The following is an 18,997-nucleotide window of genomic DNA, read 5'->3' as shown; positions in this document are numbered from 1 at the left end:
ATGACGTCATAATATCTGTTATTATGAGAAATACTGGAAAGACTACATTTGGCACATTCTTACTACACGGGGTATGATGTTTGTGTGAATTAATATTGGGCTGATGGTTTATTTATCATGACCCAGTATTTATAGATAATACTTCTAAACCAGTAAATGATATAAATATATACTGTCAGTGAATTCAGGCTGCTTAAATGACCTATTAACATTCATGGTCTATTCAAATATTAAGACATTTACAATAAAGCTCACTACCTCATATTCTTTGCTTATATGCAGAGATTAGAATTAAAATGAGAATCCACTTCCAAGAAACGGTATAATATAAAATCAATTTCTCAGTACATAAATTAATGGGGTCATTGAAGCATCCACCCATGAGAAAACAACATTGTACTTTGAACCGTGACCCAATCTTGTGCACTAAGAATGATTATACCTTACACAAATGTTGAAAGTAAGATTTACATTCAGAAGAATGACTATGACAGATGATTGTAATTAGGTGTTAGCGGACGCATAGCTGGTGACTGGAAACATCATGCGAGGCTGATCGACATTCCGTTGAACTGGATGTGCGTAAGTCCTTTGTTCGCTTCCTAATATCGCCATAGGATTCACCTTAAGAGATAATCGAACTCATAATAGAGAATAAGGTTCATAATGATAAAGTTCGATTTTTTATGGGAGATCACTGATACACGTACATATACGTACATGTATGACGTAAATATTCACATTTAATTACCTGACTCCATCTATATTCTTGTTCCAAGGCTTGCATCTTTTTCTTTTGTTGGACCCAATCACATGCCTGACGTGTCAGACTTTTCTCTAACTGATTATGCTAGAGACAATGAAAATATGATAAGATAAGGAATGTACACTGAACTCGAAACATTGATTCATTTTCCATATTCAATAATGCATTGATTCTATAGGGTTTATGTACTAGGTACCTGCTTTTGTTGCCTGTGGAATTTCTTGATCAAGTCTTTTCTTGCCATTTCACTGGTACCGAGATGATGCTTTGATTGTGAAAAGGGAGAATATTCATTTATATAAATGTAAGTATCGATAGCATGATTACAACAGGTATGATATTTTTTGAATAGCAAAATGACAGGCTTATGAGATAAGACATTTACCGTCATTGCATCAGCGCTAGCTTGAGCGTGTTTTGCAGTTTTGACAAGTTCAGCATTATCTGCCCGTAACCGGTTGATATCTCGTTTTAGTTCTTCATTTTCAACCAACAGTACCTGAAAGTGCCAAATTCAGAATGTATAAACTTGGTTCAAGTAATACATGCCCAATATTTTTAACTTGCAATTGTCTGCATTGACCTGTGCGATACTAAGTTAGAATTAATTCAACCTAGCATTAATCAACTGTTGATTTGTAGAATGTTTTAATTCGAATCGTACAACAATTTGTTTGCTCATGATAAGCAAACATATCAATTGATTCTTATTTTAGTGGACGGTATAACATATGAAAAAATTGACCTCAAGATTCAAGTACAGTGGAACCACGTTAATACGAATAGTGTGGGCAAAAGTGAAATTGTTGAATTGAATGGGTTTTGTATTATCAATATCTGGATTTATATAAATATTCAGAGGGGACAACCTGCAAATCATCGTAATAAACGGGTTTCATCTTTAACAGAATCGTATTAACAGTTCCATTGTAGATACTACTTGCACTCCTAGTAAAAAGGTTGGGGATTTTCACCGCTAACCAAACATTTTTCACTAGGGTTGTATGAAAGGTAGCAACTGAAATCTCATTGTCGTTAAGGTATTTATTTTCGTGTATGTAGATGTTCACTTTAATTGTATCATCTGTATCTTAATTGATGAATTGAATAACGCACCTCGAATCTACGTTGATAATCAGGTAAACGATGTCCTGGAACAGTAATAGCTTTTCGAAGAAGTTGAGTATTACTTTTATTTGATTCTGCACCTTCAGAAGAAGTTGATCGAGCACTTTGTACACGCGGTGGATGACCATTGTTACGACATTCTGTTTCATACATGTCATGATATTTCTTGGCCAACTGTTTTGACTTCAAAAGCTCAATTTGTAGCTGGTTCACCTTGTCATTAGCTATAAGTAGAATTAACCGATATATTTCTTATGACATTTTCAACGAAGAGACCTCACTTTAATACAGTAGACTCTGCCTATAATGGTACCAGTCCATTTGGTAATCCATACAAACCAGTAGAATAATAAAAAGATTTTCTGTCCCTCGATTTTACGTTGACGTGAAAAAAACCAGGTATACTGGTAACATTCAGCTTATCCTGGTGCTACCGCTATAGGCACAGCGGTTATTAATATTATCTATCAAAAGTTATGTTTTAGTAGAATTGTTTTTATGAATTGGCCTCGAGTTTGATTCGAGTCGAGTGGACCAAATGACCGACAACGAGCCAGGACTATTCGAGGACCAGTAATAATGTCGAATTTTAAGCTAAAATTATCAGTATCATAGTTAAAAGCCAATGATAAGCAAATTGAATATTGGAAAGCTGATTAAGTGGAAATTTTCAGCAGATCAGATGTGTTATAATTGAAAGATCACGTGCCTTCTTTAGCTTTTCTTTCAAACATTTTCAGAAGTTTCATCGAATTCGTGCGTGACATTGTCCACTCATCATGTAATCTACGATTAACCTGATTGGCTACTCTTAATTCCTCCTTCTTTCCATGAAGTTTTAATTCCGTCTTGAGTTTAGCATTCTGAACGTCGATTTGTCTCATCATTTGTGCTTTTAACTCATACGTTAATTCTTGCTCTTCAGGACTCAGTATAACCCTGAAATCAAAAGATGAATTTAGATTGCAGGTGGACTTGTGAAATTTTGAAGTTGAAGTTTAAAATTCTCAGCAAATACTTTTTGTGTCCAAGTTTTTGTTTTTCATCATTTCTTTTTTTCTCTTCATTATCTTCCAGGTATTTTTGAAGCTTAATGTAAAATAAATTGATGTATACATGTGATATACTGTTTGATATATCACACTATTTCCCTTACTATAAGGTAGGGCAACAAAAATATAATACTGCTCTAATGAGATGCAGGATAATCTTTCATTATAAGGCCTACAATACAATACAAACAGTAACTGAAATACTAATAATTGATATCAAGTAACTGTATTTTGATAAGAGGCTTTCACGTACCTCTTCATAAGAGCCTTGCGCAATTTGTAATTTCTCAAGTAACTCCGGAGCAATAGTTTGTTTCCCTGCTAGAGTAAGTTGATCTAGTTCTTTGACTACACTTTGATTGGTTTTATGAACGTCATCAACCAGTTTTTTCAAATCCTACAAAAATGTATTTGAAAGTGGATATTATGCCAACTACTAGTAAATGTAATTATGCCAGCCAGTGTAAGACTAATCCTAGGCCAAAGGGTGAGCCAACTGGTGAGCCAAAAAATTAAGCCCTCTACTATTGGGACAAAATTCAAGCATTTATCCAAAAGTATTTCATTTAATTGCTTGAAGTTGGGCAGTGCATATGCTATTTTGCCGACAACTCGTACTGATTGGCAAATTTACACTGCGCATCTACACTGGGAACACAAATTAGAAAATTCAAAGGTCAGGAAAGTGTGTAGAACAGAGCAAAGAAAAGAGCGGACAGAGCAGTATTTAAACCTCTCTCCGCGGGCCAACATGCTAGTGCTAGCGCAGGATCTTCCCATTAAACCACCAATCTTACTTTCCATACGATGGTGGGTGTCTCTACCTTAATTAGGTATGTAATTAATGGACAAAAGAGACCTCTAACCTCTCTCTCAGATCCTATTCCTCTACTACTACTACTACTACTAGACCAAACACTTAACAGACAGACCCTTTCTCTTACTCTAGTACCTAGCCGTTGTTCCAAATTGGAACCGGTCGGTAACAATGACTACTGGTATTCAGACTACACTAAACCGTGCCTAGTTAGTAACCTAATCGTTGGTGGTAAGCTTTTTATAATCGGATGGGCTTATACCAATGGTTATGTGGTTTGTGAAAATATCCGATCGTGAAACAAAACCACAGACAGGTTACTGACTAGACCGTGCCCAACCCTATTAAAACCCTAATCCTAACCCTGTCCCTATACCTAATGGAATAATCTTATTGTTATTTTCCTTAGTATATGTTATTATATACAGCTGTCGGTAAAATAGCGTGTACATTTCAAGACGTTCGTCGTTGACCTTGTTGTTGATTTGATTTGATTGATTGTTACCTTTTTTACCTTATTATCAGACATTTCGACCTTTTCATTCAGATTTCGTGGTGTCGATAACCGAGTAAATTATTTCCTTAGAATATAGCACATCCCTCTTGATGTTAATAATATTATTTGTTCTTTTCATGCGTTAATTAAATATCAGGAAAAGAATCATTTAGGTCTGTCTGCAGAGTTTCCAGAACCTGTCATGTCAGGGCCCAAGACCTGACATGACAGGTGGGACCTCAGGTGACAGGTCGATTTGCTAAAATGAAAATCGTAATGACTGAACCGATGATAGACGATTAGAAGATATGATAGGCGCGGATTTAAAACAAATGATAGCCGATAAGAAACAAAAAGAACATATCTTAGTGCTTTCTGAATATATTATTCAAAAACAAAAAACAAACTATGGTGTGTTATGAATTCATTTAAGAATTTATGTTTGCCTTGTAAAGATGCAATGATTGTGAATTATTTGATTTCAATAATTTTGAAGCGAGACCTGACACGGCAGCTCGCGCCATTTTGCAGAGCTTCTCGGGACCTGTGGTGACAGGTCTGCACTAAAACTGATGAAATTGAAAAAACTTTACTTTTTATAACCTTTATATAGTAAAGAGTATAATATAAATTGCTAACCATAGATAGAGTTAATCTTAAGTTACTATAAAACAATAATTTTGAAGCGAGACCTCACACGGCAGCTCGCGCCATTTTGCAGAGCTTCTCGAGACCTGTGGTGACAGGTCTGCATTAAAACTGATGAAATGAAGGAAAACATTAATTTTTATGGTCTCTTTATAGTAAAGAGTATAATATAAATTGCTAACCATAGATAGAGTTAATCTTAAGTTACTATAAAACAATAATTTTGAAGCGAGACCTGACACGGCAGCTCGCGCCATTTTGCAGAGCTTCTCGGGACCTGTGGTGACAGGTCTGCACTAAAACTGATGAAATTGAAAAAACTTTACTTTTTATAACCTTTATATAGTAAAGAGTATAATATAAATTGCTAACCATAGATAGAGTTAATCTTAAGTTACTATAAAACAATAATTTTGAAGCGAGACCTCACACGGCAGCTCGCGCCATTTTGCAGAGCTTCTCGAGACCTGTGGTGACAGGTCTGCATTAAAACTGATGAAATGAAGGAAAACATTAATTTTTATGGTCTCTTTATAGTAAAGAGTATAATATAAATTGCTAACCATAGATAGAGTTAATCTTAAGTTACTATAAAACAATAATTTTGAAGCGAGACCTGACACGGCAGCTCGCGCCATTTTGCAGAGCTTCTCGGGACCTGTGGTGACAGGTCTGCACTAAAACTGATGAAATTGAAAAAACTTTACTTTTTATAACCTTTATATAGTAAAGAGTATAATATAAATTGCTAACCATAGATAGAGTTAATCTTAAGTTACTATAAAACAATAATTTTGAAGCGAGACCTCACACGGCAGCTCGCGCCATTTTGCAGAGCTTCTCGAGACCTGTGGTGACAGGTCTGCATTAAAACTGATGAAATGAAGGAAAACATTAATTTTTATGGTCTCTTTAAAGTAAAGAGTATAATATAAATTGCTAACCATGGATAGAATTAATCTTAAGTTACTATAAAACAATAATTTTGAAGCGAGACCTGACACGGCAGCTCGCGCCATTTTGCAGAGCTTCTCGGGACCTGTGGTGACAGGTCTGCACTAAAACTGATGAAATTGAAAAAACTTTACTTTTTATAACCTTTATATAGTAAAGAGTATAATATAAATTGCTAACCATAGATAGAGTTAATCTTAAGTTACTATAAAACATTAATTATGAAGCGAGACCTCACACGGCAGCTCGCGCCATTTTGCAGAGCTTCTCGAGACCTGTGGTGACAGGTCTGCTTGAAAACTGATGAAATGGAAAAAACTTTACTTTTTATGGTATCTTTATAGTAATGAATATAAAATAGATTGCTAACCATGGATATAGTTAATCTTAAGTTACTATAAAACAATAATTATGAAGCGAGACCTGACACGGCAGCTCGCGCCATTTTGCAGAGCTTCTCGGGACCTGTGGTGACAGGTCTGCACTAAAACTGATGAAATTGAAAAAACTTTACTTTTTATAACCTTTATGTAGTAAAGAGTATAATATAAATTGCTAACCATAGATAGAGTTAATCTTAAGTTACTATAAAACAATAATTTTGAAGCGAGACCTCACACGGCAGCTCGCGCCATTTTGCAGAGCTTCTCGAGACCTGTGGTGACAGGTCTGCATTAAAACTGATGAAATGAAGGAAAACATTAATTTTTATGGTCTCTTTAAAGTAAAGAGTATAATATAAATTGCTAACCATGGATAGAATTAATCTTAAGTTACTATAAAACAATAATTTTGAAGCGAGACCTCACACGGCAGCTCGCGCCATTTTGCAGAGCTTCTCGAGACCTGTGGTGACAGGTCTGCTTGAAAACTGATGAAATGGAAAAAACTTTACTTTTTATGGTATCTTTATAGTAATGAATATGAAATAGATTGCTAACCATGGATATAGTTAATCTTAAGTTACTATAAAACAATAATTTTGAAGCGAGACCTCACACGGCAGCTCGCGCCATTTTGCAGAGCTTCTCGAGACCTGTGGTGACAGGTCTGCTTGAAAACTGATGAAATGGAAAAAACTTTACTTTTTATGGTATCTTTATAGTAATGAATATAAAATAGATTGCTAACCATGGATATAGTTAATCTTAAGTTACTATAAAACAATAATTTTGAAGCGAGACCTCACACGGCAGCTCGCGCCATTTTGCAGAGCTTCTCGAGACCTGTGGTGACAGGTCTGCTTGAAAACTGATGAAATGGAAAAAAATTTACTTTTTATGGTATCTTTATAGTAATGAATATAATATGACACGCCATGTAGAAGACAGCGTGATTTTAGGAGCTTTTTGAAACAATATTTGCCTTTTGTTCTAAGTCTAAATCATTGACAATCCACGTAGAATGATAAATCTTTGAATATTTATGATAATTAATGACAATTATTCATTAGTTTGTACGGAAAATCATTCGGGTCTTCTCACGCCATGTCTCAATTGAAGCTATTCTGCAGACCGTTTGGGGCCTGACACGCCATATTGGCTGCAGAACATTTGGGGCCTGACACGCCATGTGAAAGACAGCGTGATTTGAGGAGCTATTTTTGAAACAATATTTGCCTTTTTTCTGAGTCTAAATGACTGACAATCCACGGAGAATGATAAATCTTTGAATATTTATGATAATCAATGACAATTATTCATTTGTTTGTACGGAAAATCGATCGGGTCCTCTCACGCCATGTCTCAATTGAAGTTATTCTGCAGACCGTTTGGGGCTTGACACGCCATGTAGAAGACAGCGTGATTTTAGGAGCTTTTTGAAACAATATTTGCCTTTTTTCTAAGTCTAAATGATTGACAATATTTATGATAATTAGTGACAATTATTCATTTTTTTGTACGGAAAATCGTTCGGGTCTTCTCACGCCATGTCTCAATTGAAGCTATTCTGCAGACCGTTTGGGGCCTGACACGCCATATTGACTGCAGAACATTTGGGGCCTGACACGCCATGTGAAAGACAGCGTGATTTGAGGAGCTTTTTGAAACAATATTTGCCTTTTTTTCTAAATCTAAATCATTGACAATCCACGTAGAATGATAAATCTTTGAATATTTATGATAATCAATGACAATTATTCATTTGTTTGTACGGAAAATCGATCGGGTCCTCTCACGCCATGTCTCAATTGAAGTTATTCTGCAGACCGTTTGGGGCTTGACACGCCATGTAGAAGACAGCGTGATTTTAGGAGCTTTTTGAAACAATATTTGCCTTTTTTCTAAGTCTAAATGATTGACAATATTTATGATAATTAGTGACAATTATTCATTTTTTTGTACGGAAAATCGTTCGGGTCTTCTCACGCCATGTCTCAATTGAAGCTATTCTGCAGACCGTTTGGGGCCTGACACGCCATATTGACTGCAGAACATTTGGGGCCTGACACGCCATGTGAAAGACAGCGTGATTTGAGGAGCTTTTTGAAACAATATTTGCCTTTTTTTCTAAATCTAAATCATTGACAATCCACGTAGAATGATAAATCTTTGAATATTTATGATAATCAATGACAATTATTCATTTGTTTGTACGGAAAATCGTTCGGGTCCTCTCACGCCATATCTCAATTGAAGCTATTCTGCAGACCGTTTGGGGCCTGACACGCCATATTGGCTGCAGAACATTTGGGGCCTGACACGCCATGTGAAAGACAGCGTGATTTGAGGAGCTATTTTTGAAACAATATTTGCCTTTTTTCTGAGTCTAAATGACTGACAATCCACGGAGAATGATAAATCTTTGAATATTTATGATAATTAATGACAATTATTCATTTGTTTGTACGGAAAATCGATCGGGTCCTCTCACGCCATGTCTCAATTGAAGTTATTCTGCAGACCGTTTGGGGCTTGACACGCCATGTAGAAGACAGCGTGATTTTAGGAGCTTTTTGAAACACTATTTGCCTTTTTTCTAAGTCTAAATAATTGACAAACCATGTAGAATGATAAATCTTTGAATATTTATGATAATTAGTGACAATTATTCATTTGTTTGTACGGAAAATCGTTCGGGTCCTCTCACGCCATATCTCAATTGAAGCTATTCTGCAGACCGTTTGGGGCCTGACACGCCATATTGGCTGCAGACCGTTTGGGGCCTGACACGCCATGTAGAAGACAGCGTGATTTGAGGAGCTATTTTTGAAACAATATTTGCTTTCTTTCTAAGTCTAAATGATTGACAAACCATGTAGAATGATAAATCTTTGAATATTTATGATAATTAGTGACAATTATAGGAAAACTGATCGGGTCCTCTCACGCCATGTTTCAATTGAAGCTATTCTGCAGACCATTTGGGGCCTGACACGCCATATTGGCTGCAGAACATTCGGGGCTTGACACGCCATATAGAAGACAAATCGCGGTTTTTCTAGCAGTATTTGTTTTGTGATTATCAAATCATGAACAATATATAACTAATTGAAACTAAAGATATGATTTAATTGCTTCCATAGAAAACCGTTCGACAAACCATGTTTCAATTATTGAAGCTATTCTGCAGACAATTTGGGGCTTGACACGCCATATTGGCTGCAGAACATTTGGGGCCTGACACGCCATGTAGAAGGCTTAGCGATTTTAGGAGCCATATGACTGCAGATCACACTAGATTGGAGCCTGGCTCACCATATATGTTTTTCTAACATTATCCATGTTCTTCTAAGACTAATTGATCAACAAATCATGTAAAATAGATGAATGATTCATTGAAATGTAAGATAGTTAATTAAAATCTTTATTCTGTAAAACTCATTCAGTAGATATATATGTAATGTTTTTGTATTTTTCATATGCTGGCGAAATATATGATTGTTTAAATTGTGTTTCAAAATGTGTGTACACTGCATTAGATTAACAAACAACGATCAATTTCTATTCTGTAAAACTCATTTTAGTGTAAATGCGATGTAATATGTAGTTCTTATTATGTATATATAATACGTTGTAAATCATCTAAGACAAATTAATATCCAACCGAATATTTCAACTTCGGAAGAAAAACCCGCGAGACTTAGTCGACGTTTCATCTCATGCATAGGATTTGATTTTCATTTTACGTTTACCACATGGCGTGTCAGGCCCCAATATGGCGTGACAAGCCTCGGGGCTTGTGACGCCATATGCAGCAGGTCTTAAGATTGCCCTAGATGATCAAAAGAATCATAAGAAACATGGATTTTTGTTTGTTTATAGAAACCATACTACAATGCCCCCTGGTGGAAATACTATTTACCGAAAGAAAACATTACAGTTACAACTAAAATTTGCCCCGCTCACTCAAGTGTTCTTCAACCTTGCAGAAAAATAGTTCAAATCATTACCACATAGACGTCACAAAATATTTGACCTTCACATCACTGCATTCATCATAATACAACGTCGCAAACGACAAATTAGTTTTAGATTACCGGCCAACTTGATCATCTGGCTTGTTGGTCTAGTGGTATGATTCTCGCTTAGGGTGCGAGAGGTCCCGGGTTCGACTCCCGGACAAGCCCTCTGCTTATTTTGAATTATTGAGTGTCTCCTAGCTATCTTTTACTCAGTCCTGGAAGTGGGTGTATTAAAAGCAGTCTACGAATCTAGGGTTATATTATGATATAATGTATAAATAATAACGAGACGAGTTATTTACGCACGAGCTTTCGCTTTTCACCAAAAGCCAATACAATCACAACCAGAATAAAATCCATTGTTGAAAGCGAGTCTCTCATATTGTATGAAAAGACTCATTTTTAAAGGGCTGTACTGTGCATTTTCAATCTACGTGACGCGCGTATTTCTATAGCGACACCGTCTGTTGCATGTTAATGTACATATAAGGTTAGTTGGAACTCTCAGCCTTGCAGTGACATCCTACTCATGCATATGTCAATGGATAGAGAAATACGGGTTTTATGAATGCTATATGAATGTAATCAAATTTCATTTTTTACAGACTGTTTTTTGCGATAACTTTTTTAAATTTTCTTAAGAAATGTTGATTTATTTTTAGGGATAAGTGCTCCAGCGAAGGGCGATGGGTAGTAGTATTTGCATCGTTTGTCGGGTGTTTTCTCATCGGAGGTGTATCATTCACCTGTAGTATTTTCTACGTTCAATGGCTGGAAACTTTTGGCGAAAGCTATGCCACCACATCAATCATAGCTTCACTGAATATAGGAATGTTTTCACTCGTAGGTATGTTTTATGCTAATATGGCTAATGTGATATTCAAAGATAAGCGTAAACACATGTGTCTGAGGTAGAATATCGGCAAATTACGCGTGATCAATTTTCAGTAGAATAAATCCCTTTTCATGTAAATCATGTAAATTCATAATTATCAGTCCTCATTCCCATACCATGATAATCAACTTACTAAGGCCTCTTTTTTCAGGGCCACTTGCAAGCATCGTAGCAAATCGTGTCGGGTTCCGATGGCTTGTTATTGGTGCAGGGTTGGTCTCATTTGGCGGGCTCGTGACGTCCGTTTACGTGAATAGCATTTACGTTCTAATGTTTACATTTGGTGTTGTAACCGGTAAGCTGAGATTTCATCATTTTAGAAAACTATCATGGCGGCTGTCCGCTTCATTATATTCATTTTGAGCTTCAGTATAATACTCAAAACAGTTACACATACATACGATATTCCGAGGGCGGCATTTTAACAAGCTACCCGCTCAACGCGCGCCTAGATGCACTGAACAAATAATGTCTGCGCAAATAAGCAAAGTTTGATGTCCGCTGAAATGGGGCTGAAATCGACAAAATGCGGATAATGCTCTCCAACTTCGAAAAGAAAAAGCACAGGCCTTTTTACTTAATCTTTTTTATACAGACGACTATTCAAAGTTCGACACCTTTTAAGGCATACGTTACCAAATAACGCACTGTCTTTTTGTCTATTTTCAATTGATGTTCTTGGGTTAACTTCATAACTGACAACGTGTCATACAAACGTTTCCAAGTTGCATCCCCAATTTTGACCAACGACCTGTATGATCATGCTTGTCGATTACTTCCATCGCATTTCTGCTTTGCGCGGATATACGTGACAGCTGATATAATTTAAAGCGGAATAGTTCGAATCACCTTTATATTGATCCGCACTATATCGGATACTTTCAATTCGCAATTTACAAAATTAGTACACACTCATTGAACTCGCTATATCCACATCTTGATTTTTTCATACACAATGAGTTTATTGATTGTTTTACTCTATTTGTTGGAAAATGCTGAAGGGCCATTATTTCATTTCGTATATCGTCTCTTTTGGGTGCACTGCACTTATACAGGATATCTAAAAGGACGGGTAACATATTCATTCATTGAATATAATTGAATGTTCTTGGGGCCGAGCTGAAGGCGCTACGTTCGCTCAAGGTTGTAATTGCCGTGCAATAATAAGTCATATTGTATGGCTGAGCATAGTCAGTAACCTGTCTGTGGTTTATATTTTCACAAACCACATAAGCCCATCCGATTATAAAAAGCTTACTGCCAACGATTAGGTAACTAACTAGGCTCTTTCAATGTGTCTTTAACGTGTCTTTCAATGGCCATTAAAATGTCGAACCAATATACGAAGAAATACGGATTATTGTATTGTGTACATTTATTGAAAAATTCACACCATGAGTTGAGACATTTAAATCGAATTAACTGAGATAGATTTCTCCTTAATAGAGTTAATCCGCTTTGATAATCAAGCTGCTCCGTAATGGTTCGATATAATAACCATCTACCAATGCACGTCTCATTTCCCTCACATAATTTTGCCTCATCGGGTTCAGTATTTCTCAAAATCGGTTACTTTGCAAACACTTAAGTCTTCAATTCCTGCTGGTGGTGTTTCGAATACCTTGGTAAGATATCACAAGAAGACACACGGTGATTTAATGATTCATTATCAATGTTTGAACTGGCCGCTGGCCATTTCATCAATAAACGTAAGCAATCCGTAGTTTTTGGTTCGACTCCATTTCCATGGCCATTCAAAAACACGCTAGTGCTCAGCCATGCATGGCTTATAATTGCATTTCAACATTTCATCCTCAACAAACACACATATGTCTACCGACCTTACCCTCCAAAAATAATTAGGATCATAGTCAGTGAATTAGAAATCTTGTGGGAAACACATTTTTACTGAGACACCCTGGCATTATATATATATATATATATATATAAATATATATATATAAATATATATATATATATATATATATATATATATATATATATATATATATATATATATATATATATATATATATATATATATATATATATATATATATATATATATATATATATATATATATATATATATATATATATATATATATATATATATATATATATATATATATACATATATATATATATATATATATATATACATATATATATTATATATATATATATATATATATATATATATATATATATATATATATATATATATATATATATATATATATATATATATATATATATATATATATATATATATATATATATATATATATATATATATATATATATATATATATATATATATATATATATATATATATATATATATACGGTCAAACATATATATATATACATATATATGTATGGGCCATGTAAAAAGAAAACTACGTTGTTAACGAAAAATTATCCTGTACGAGAGATTACGGAGAGAAAACGAATTTTTTTCGTTTTTTTAGATGGCCCGAATAACTACAATAACTTCATTCCTGCGATGCATTATTTATATATGATGATTCAAAATGCTACATATTTAACATGACCTATACAGCTTATACATAATTAGACCGATTAATAGAAGAGAATTATAACCTCTCTACTTTCAGGGGTTGGTTTTGGAATGGCTTTTACTCCGTGCGCTGTAATTCCGGCAACGTATTTCCCAGACAAGCAGGCACTAGTGACTGGTCTGGCGTTATCGGGCATTGGCTGTGGTTCGTGTATCATGCCATTTTTCATTGAATTCACAATTGAGCAATACGGATGGCGCGGCTCAATGATGATTTTAGGAGGATTGTCGTTAAATTTATGCGTCTGTGGAGCTCTGATCCGTCCATTACCAAGAAATATGAAACGAATCCATATTCAACAGCAACGCCGAGACAACTTTTCATCAGCCCTAAGCATTCTAAGCATTGAAGACTTTTATCAAACAAAAATCTTTAAATCCATTCCTTATTTAGTATTCCTACTACATGGATTCTTATTCACTCTCGGCTTATCCGTTATGTTGGTGCATATAACATCCCTAGTCGAGGAACAAACCCACGTATCGAAGTTTCTATCTAGTGCGTTTCTCGTAGGATTTAGTGCCTGTAACTTCGTTGGACGCATCGTTCACGGGTTCGTCGCTCATATTGACCGCGTGCATGTTTTTAGCCAGCATATTTTAGCTTATATTCTGGGGTCTGTTAGCGTTTTGCTGATGACGCTGACGTCGTCATACGCGGTCATGTTGTGCTTTGGTTGTATCACAGCTTTCATGTGCGCTACATTCGGTAGTCTTATTCCAGAAATACTATCAGAAATAATCGGACATGAATATTTGACCACTGGATATGGTTACATGAACTTAGCATTTGGTTTGGGGTTTACTGGTGGGGCACCGTTTGCTGGGTGGCTGCATGGCTTATCCGGAGAGTATAGATACTCTTTGTATTTTACGGCGGTTGTGATATTTCTATCAGCATTAGTCATGGTTCCTTTCAGTTGTAGTAGTTTGAAACATCATACAAGGAAAATCTCCAAGCAAAAAACAGCGCAAACTACGTTCGTTCGGGAAGAACAGGTTAGCATTCTCGAATTAGGACCGGAAAGATGCCAGACTGAAAATTGTACATAGGGCCTAGAGTTTTAATAGCTGGTAGGCCCAACTGCTCATTTTTTTGTATAAAATCTGCTGATCTTACTATTTTCTTATTTGTACATAAACTTGTATGTATATAGTATAAATTAATATGATTGCAGTGAAACTGTTGATTGTTATCCATAGCGTTTCTGATCTCTGATTGCTTGTTAATTTAACATTGTATATCTATTTATAATGCTAATAAAAATTGTTATGTCGAAAATGTGTGTGTGTGTGTGGTGAGTCATATCGGCATAAAACCAGAAATGTCCCAGCGAATAGATCTCCCGCTGGCGCACCAGGGTGGCATCTCATGAAACTCTGAATCGTGTCCTAACCTGTGGTGGTAATGGCTCACTGATTCTGAATCGTCAAACAAGCAATAGAACGGCGGTCATTAATTCGCGTTTATGACACGAACACCTCATTAAAACAGTGGCACGTACTTATAGTCGAGTTCAAATACTTTTGGATCCAGCGTTTTGGCCGCAGTGAATTTTCACAAACCTAGATTTCAAAATTGAATCCATGTAGAACCAATTCCCCGAACCATAAAATTCTCCATTTTCGGAGACTCTTGAAAAATTGTATTAGTTTGTATTTACATTACATTATTATAAATTGCATAGAGAAAAATAAACTAAACCGACCGGCCAAGATTTGGCCTACGAGGCACATCAGGGTTTTTACATTTTAATGTTAGACCGGATTTGAATTCCTTATATAGTTTGCTTGGATGTAAAGTTTGCCAGCTGTCTTAGACGCGGGGTTGTCGGTGGTCGGAATACATTCAACCAGCAGTTGTCATGGTCGATGTCCAGAAGCCGTGCCCTCAGAGTATGAGACGATGGGCATGCTAACCCAACGTGTTTTTCATCTTCAATCTGCTGCAGATCACAAAATTTACACAGTCTCTGGTCGAGTGGGGTTTTCCTGAATCGGGCTGTTTCGTGTCGGGAATGTTACGCTCTAAGTCTCGCTGAACGCTGCATTCTTTACATGGGGGTTATAACGTAATTCTCCACGTTGAACGAACTCTTGAACGTTTTATAGAAACGCAATTTTGGCATTGCATGAATAACTTTTAATTCGTGCCTTTAAGATGATTTTGGAAGGGCACTTGATTCGGAGGAACCCGGACCCCTGGAGACAGGCAACCAGTCTATACTTCATGCTGACTTGCAACCAGTCTACACCAATGAAATGTTGCGCAATGTTTAGATGGCAGCACTAGACTATGATACAAAAGGATTTTGACTACAGTATTACTTGCCGTGAGGCCGCTTGTGTGCAGGCTGCCTAATATCAATCCATAAGGCATAGCAGAATTGCTCATGATGAATGTTAATTTATAGTACTTTCTTTGGTGCATGCCCCTTCCTTTGTAGATTTGGTTCACCAAATGAATCTCAGAAATTTTAATGGAAAATTCATATGATGTCCGATTCATTTAAACAACAAACCAGGCGAGATGATTAATTTGAGTAAGGATTTTAATTAATACCTAATTTAATACCTTAGAAGTTTATTTTTTACAAGCCTATGGCATAACATTTTTAAGTGGATAATTGTTTTGGCAGGTTTCAATGAAGCTTACATAAAGGAAGTGGTTTTACGAGATGCATTGCTGTCTAGTGATGGTGCAACAAATGAAGGATATATTCGAATTACTGGTGGAATAAAAGATGCTTTCATTGATGAACAAGAGCTTTTTCACTATTTAAACACAAATCTTGAAATTCTTTATGAAATCATATTGATGTTAGACGATGATTGCTGGAGTAATTTGTGTGCTAAAAAAGCTGCAGGTTTGTTTTTTTTTTCAAGCCTTGAGGAGTTGGTCTGATTTTTAATTACAGCTTCCAATTGCCTGGGTTAATTGCTGGCCCCTGGAAATGTTCGAATTTCCAATTCATGTGATGATGCCCTATCGTCACTCTGACAGCCCTGGAATTCACTTGTCTCCATAGAATATTCATTGGTCCCATTGGTCTACAGTGTCTTCATCAAATCCCCACTCAGCTACTTACCCTAGTCAGTAACCTGTCTGTGGTTTAGTTTCACGATCGGATATTTTCACAAACCACATATAAGCCCATCCGATCCATCCGTTGGTATAAGCCCATCCGATTATAAAAAGCTTACCACCAACGATTAGGCAACTAACTACTACTTACCCTCGATTGGGTTCCCAATGGAACAGTGTTTTTAGGCCTAAAATCCTTAATTAGTTGAAATTCCCTATTGTAAGGTGACAGTATCAACTGCATAATATAGCAGTACATATTGTTGTACACTGTACTGTGGGGTAATTTTCAAAATGTTTCAAATTTCCCAGCGACAGGATGGGAAACTTTCAGCAGTGAAAGTTGCAAGGTTATGAATTGTTTTTATTTTTAGCGAAAGTCAAACAGATGACTGAGCAGGCTCTGGCAGCGCAGGTTTCATCGATAGATAATGGAATTGTGACTCGAATTACAAACATAGTAAAAACTACCGACATCAGTAAACAATCATTGATTACTGACGATTATTCGTTTGCGGTGTCCGTTGATAAATATAATCTATCGGAAGAGGAGGAGGTTTTTGATGATAATCTCAAGTCGGAGGATGCTCAAGAAAAGGAATACGATGTCAAAGACTACATTCAATCAAATAAGATGATAACTACAAAAATTCAATTAGGTTTGTGACGATGAAGGTTACAACAAGAGCAAACCAATTTTTGTTGATACAGTTTACATCACCTAACATGGACAAATACGAAATTATATCTTGATTTGCTATTCTTCCAAACTAATCTACTTGCCATTTAGGTGAGTTTTACAGTAATTTTTCTCGGCGTTTCAGGAAACGAGATTCAATTCCCATCATCTGATGTCGATATGGATGTTGATGGCAGAATACTGCTCGATAGTATTGTAGAAGAAAATGATCAAATTTTACACATCTCTGACAAGTTTCAAGGTTTGGTGAAAATATACATTATTGTTTATTGCGTAAAAGAGTGATGATTGCGAATTTTCATGAATTCATCATTTCAGAGAATTCGTTACCGGTAGAAGTTGTCGATGGAAAGAGGAAAATACGATCAAAACCTAAACAGATGAATGACTTGTACCAGCATCATCAAATAACACTGGAAACTGTGACAGCGAATAAACGGAATAACCTGCAGATCGATGTATGCACGAATTGTCGACTTTGCGGGAAAGTTTTTGTGTCGGAAGATGTTTTAAAACGACACTTCATCGAGGAACATAATTCTGAACCGGCGTATTGGTGCGATGTCTGCGATAAAGGCTGCATTGAATGGTCTTCGAAACAGTTTCACGAACATAACGTTCACGAACACGGTAGCGGTACGGTAACGATAAAACCTCGAGGTAGGCCACCGACGGTTGATTTCGATTTGCGGTGTCGATTATGTGACGAGGCGTTCACCACGCATAAAGCGTATATAAATCACTTTCGTGTAACGCATCCTGGAACTGCGGCGTATAAATGCTTCGATTGTGGTAGGGGAGCGAATAAATTTCGACTTTTTAAACTGCACATGGCGACGCATGCCGAATACCGGCCGTCGAAGTGTGATTCGTGTGACGCGGCATTTACATCTGTCTCCAGTTTAAACGCGCATATAGAACGCTGTCATAATGCGACGAGAACGCGTGATTGGATCTGTGACGTTTGCGGTCGGACATTCTTCGAACGCGGCGCGTTGCGTTCGCACGCGTTGCTGCATGACAACGTGCGCTTACCGTGTTCGATTTGTGAGAAAACGTTCAGTGATCGCAGTCATTTGAACAATCATGTGCGAGCGGTACATCTACGCGAAAAACCGCACGAATGCTCGGATTGCGGCAAGCGATTTTTTACCCCCTCTCGACTGAGACAACATCGACGCACACATACTGGCGATAAACCTTATTCCTGTGATATTTGTAATCATTGCTTTGCTCGATCAGACATGGTCCGTGTACATAAGAGATTGGTCCATAAAATCCTGCTGAAGAGTTGATCGCATTGGTGAAAGATTCATGTTTGAAATAAAACTTCTTATCGTTAAATTTTTGCTCACTCTAATTTCATTCTAGGATACTTTTCTCGAATACTAGGCTTTGTTAAATTTCCAAACTGTGATACTACGCGGATTCGAACTCAAATGCAATTTCGTACCTTATGGTCGGCTT

The 18,997-nt window shown here is 36.5% G+C and overlaps 3 protein-coding genes and 1 non-coding gene across 11 annotated transcripts; 3 read left to right on the top strand and 1 right to left on the bottom strand.

The window, feature by feature from the left end:
* The first annotated feature begins 460 nt into the window (after positions 1 to 460).
* On the top strand, positions 461 to 15,448 carry LOC141901934 (monocarboxylate transporter 14-like). 7 transcript variants are annotated; one of them, XM_074789528.1, is made up of 5 exons: positions 461 to 582; positions 959 to 1,070; positions 10,929 to 11,109; positions 11,313 to 11,456; positions 13,783 to 15,448. In XM_074789528.1, the coding sequence occupies exons 3-5, from the start codon at positions 11,034 to 11,036 to the stop codon at positions 14,796 to 14,798; spliced, it is 1,236 nt and encodes a 411-aa protein (XP_074645629.1). In that variant the 5' UTR covers positions 461 to 582; positions 959 to 1,070; positions 10,929 to 11,033; the 3' UTR covers positions 14,799 to 15,448. The 7 variants fall into 7 exon arrangements, with proteins under 7 accessions (XP_074645629.1, XP_074645627.1, XP_074645631.1 ...); XM_074789526.1 differs by having other exon boundaries at positions 10,929 to 11,113; XM_074789530.1 differs by lacking the exon at positions 959 to 1,070 and having other exon boundaries at positions 476 to 582.
* Positions 488 to 4,446, bottom strand: LOC141901939 (uncharacterized). 2 transcript variants are annotated; one of them, XM_074789537.1, is made up of 9 exons: positions 4,269 to 4,446; positions 3,200 to 3,343; positions 2,913 to 2,983; positions 2,604 to 2,833; positions 1,883 to 2,118; positions 1,152 to 1,265; positions 963 to 1,031; positions 752 to 850; positions 488 to 624 (listed from the first exon to the last, which is right to left on the bottom strand). In XM_074789537.1, exons 1-9 carry the CDS (start codon positions 4,290 to 4,292, stop codon positions 505 to 507), a joined length of 1,107 nt encoding a protein of 368 aa, XP_074645638.1. In that variant the 5' UTR covers positions 4,293 to 4,446; the 3' UTR covers positions 488 to 504. The 2 variants fall into 2 exon arrangements, with proteins under 2 accessions (XP_074645638.1, XP_074645639.1); XM_074789538.1 differs by having other exon boundaries at positions 4,278 to 4,446.
* On the top strand, positions 10,360 to 10,431 carry Trnap-agg (transfer RNA proline (anticodon AGG)). The gene has a single exon. It is a non-coding gene; the product is annotated as a tRNA-Pro (tRNA).
* Positions 15,449 to 16,057: 609 nt separating the features above from the next.
* LOC141901195 (uncharacterized) lies at positions 16,058 to 18,825 on the top strand. Its single transcript, XM_074788305.1, has 5 exons — positions 16,058 to 16,288; positions 16,385 to 16,612; positions 17,205 to 17,489; positions 17,655 to 17,771; positions 17,849 to 18,825. The coding sequence occupies exons 1-5, from the start codon at positions 16,276 to 16,278 to the stop codon at positions 18,823 to 18,825; spliced, it is 1,620 nt and encodes a 539-aa protein (XP_074644406.1). The 5' UTR covers positions 16,058 to 16,275.
* The last annotated feature ends 172 nt before the right edge of the window (positions 18,826 to 18,997 follow it).

Source organism: Tubulanus polymorphus, chromosome 3, assembly GCF_964204645.1.
Source record: "Tubulanus polymorphus chromosome 3, tnTubPoly1.2, whole genome shotgun sequence".
In the NCBI taxonomy this organism is placed as follows: domain Eukaryota; kingdom Metazoa; phylum Nemertea; class Palaeonemertea; order Tubulaniformes; family Tubulanidae; genus Tubulanus; species Tubulanus polymorphus.
The sequence above is the reverse complement of the archived record's forward strand: the minus strand, read 5'-3'. Positions and strand labels throughout refer to the sequence as shown.

Excerpts from the sequence above, each read along its gene's own strand:
- LOC141901934 (XM_074789526.1), top strand. Across the intron at positions 11,114-11,312 it reads AGGAATGTTTTCACTCGTAG|GGCCACTTGCAAGCATCGTA; the intron begins GTATGTTTTATG and ends CTCTTTTTTCAG. Across the intron at positions 11,457-13,782 it reads TACATTTGGTGTTGTAACCG|GGGTTGGTTTTGGAATGGCT; the intron begins GTAAGCTGAGAT and ends CTCTACTTTCAG.
- LOC141901939 (XM_074789537.1), bottom strand. The coding sequence starts at position 4,292 with ATGTCTGATAATAAGGTAAAAAAG. Across the intron at positions 2,834-2,912 it reads CAAAAACTTGGACACAAAAA|GGTTATACTGAGTCCTGAAG; the intron begins GTATTTGCTGAG and ends TTTTGATTTCAG. Across the intron at positions 1,266-1,882 it reads ATTATCAACGTAGATTCGAG|GTACTGTTGGTTGAAAATGA; the intron begins GTGCGTTATTCA and ends TGGCACTTTCAG.
- LOC141901195 (XM_074788305.1), top strand. Across the intron at positions 17,490-17,654 it reads AACTACAAAAATTCAATTAG|GAAACGAGATTCAATTCCCA; the intron begins GTTTGTGACGAT and ends TCGGCGTTTCAG. Across the intron at positions 17,772-17,848 it reads CATCTCTGACAAGTTTCAAG|AGAATTCGTTACCGGTAGAA; the intron begins GTTTGGTGAAAA and ends TCATCATTTCAG.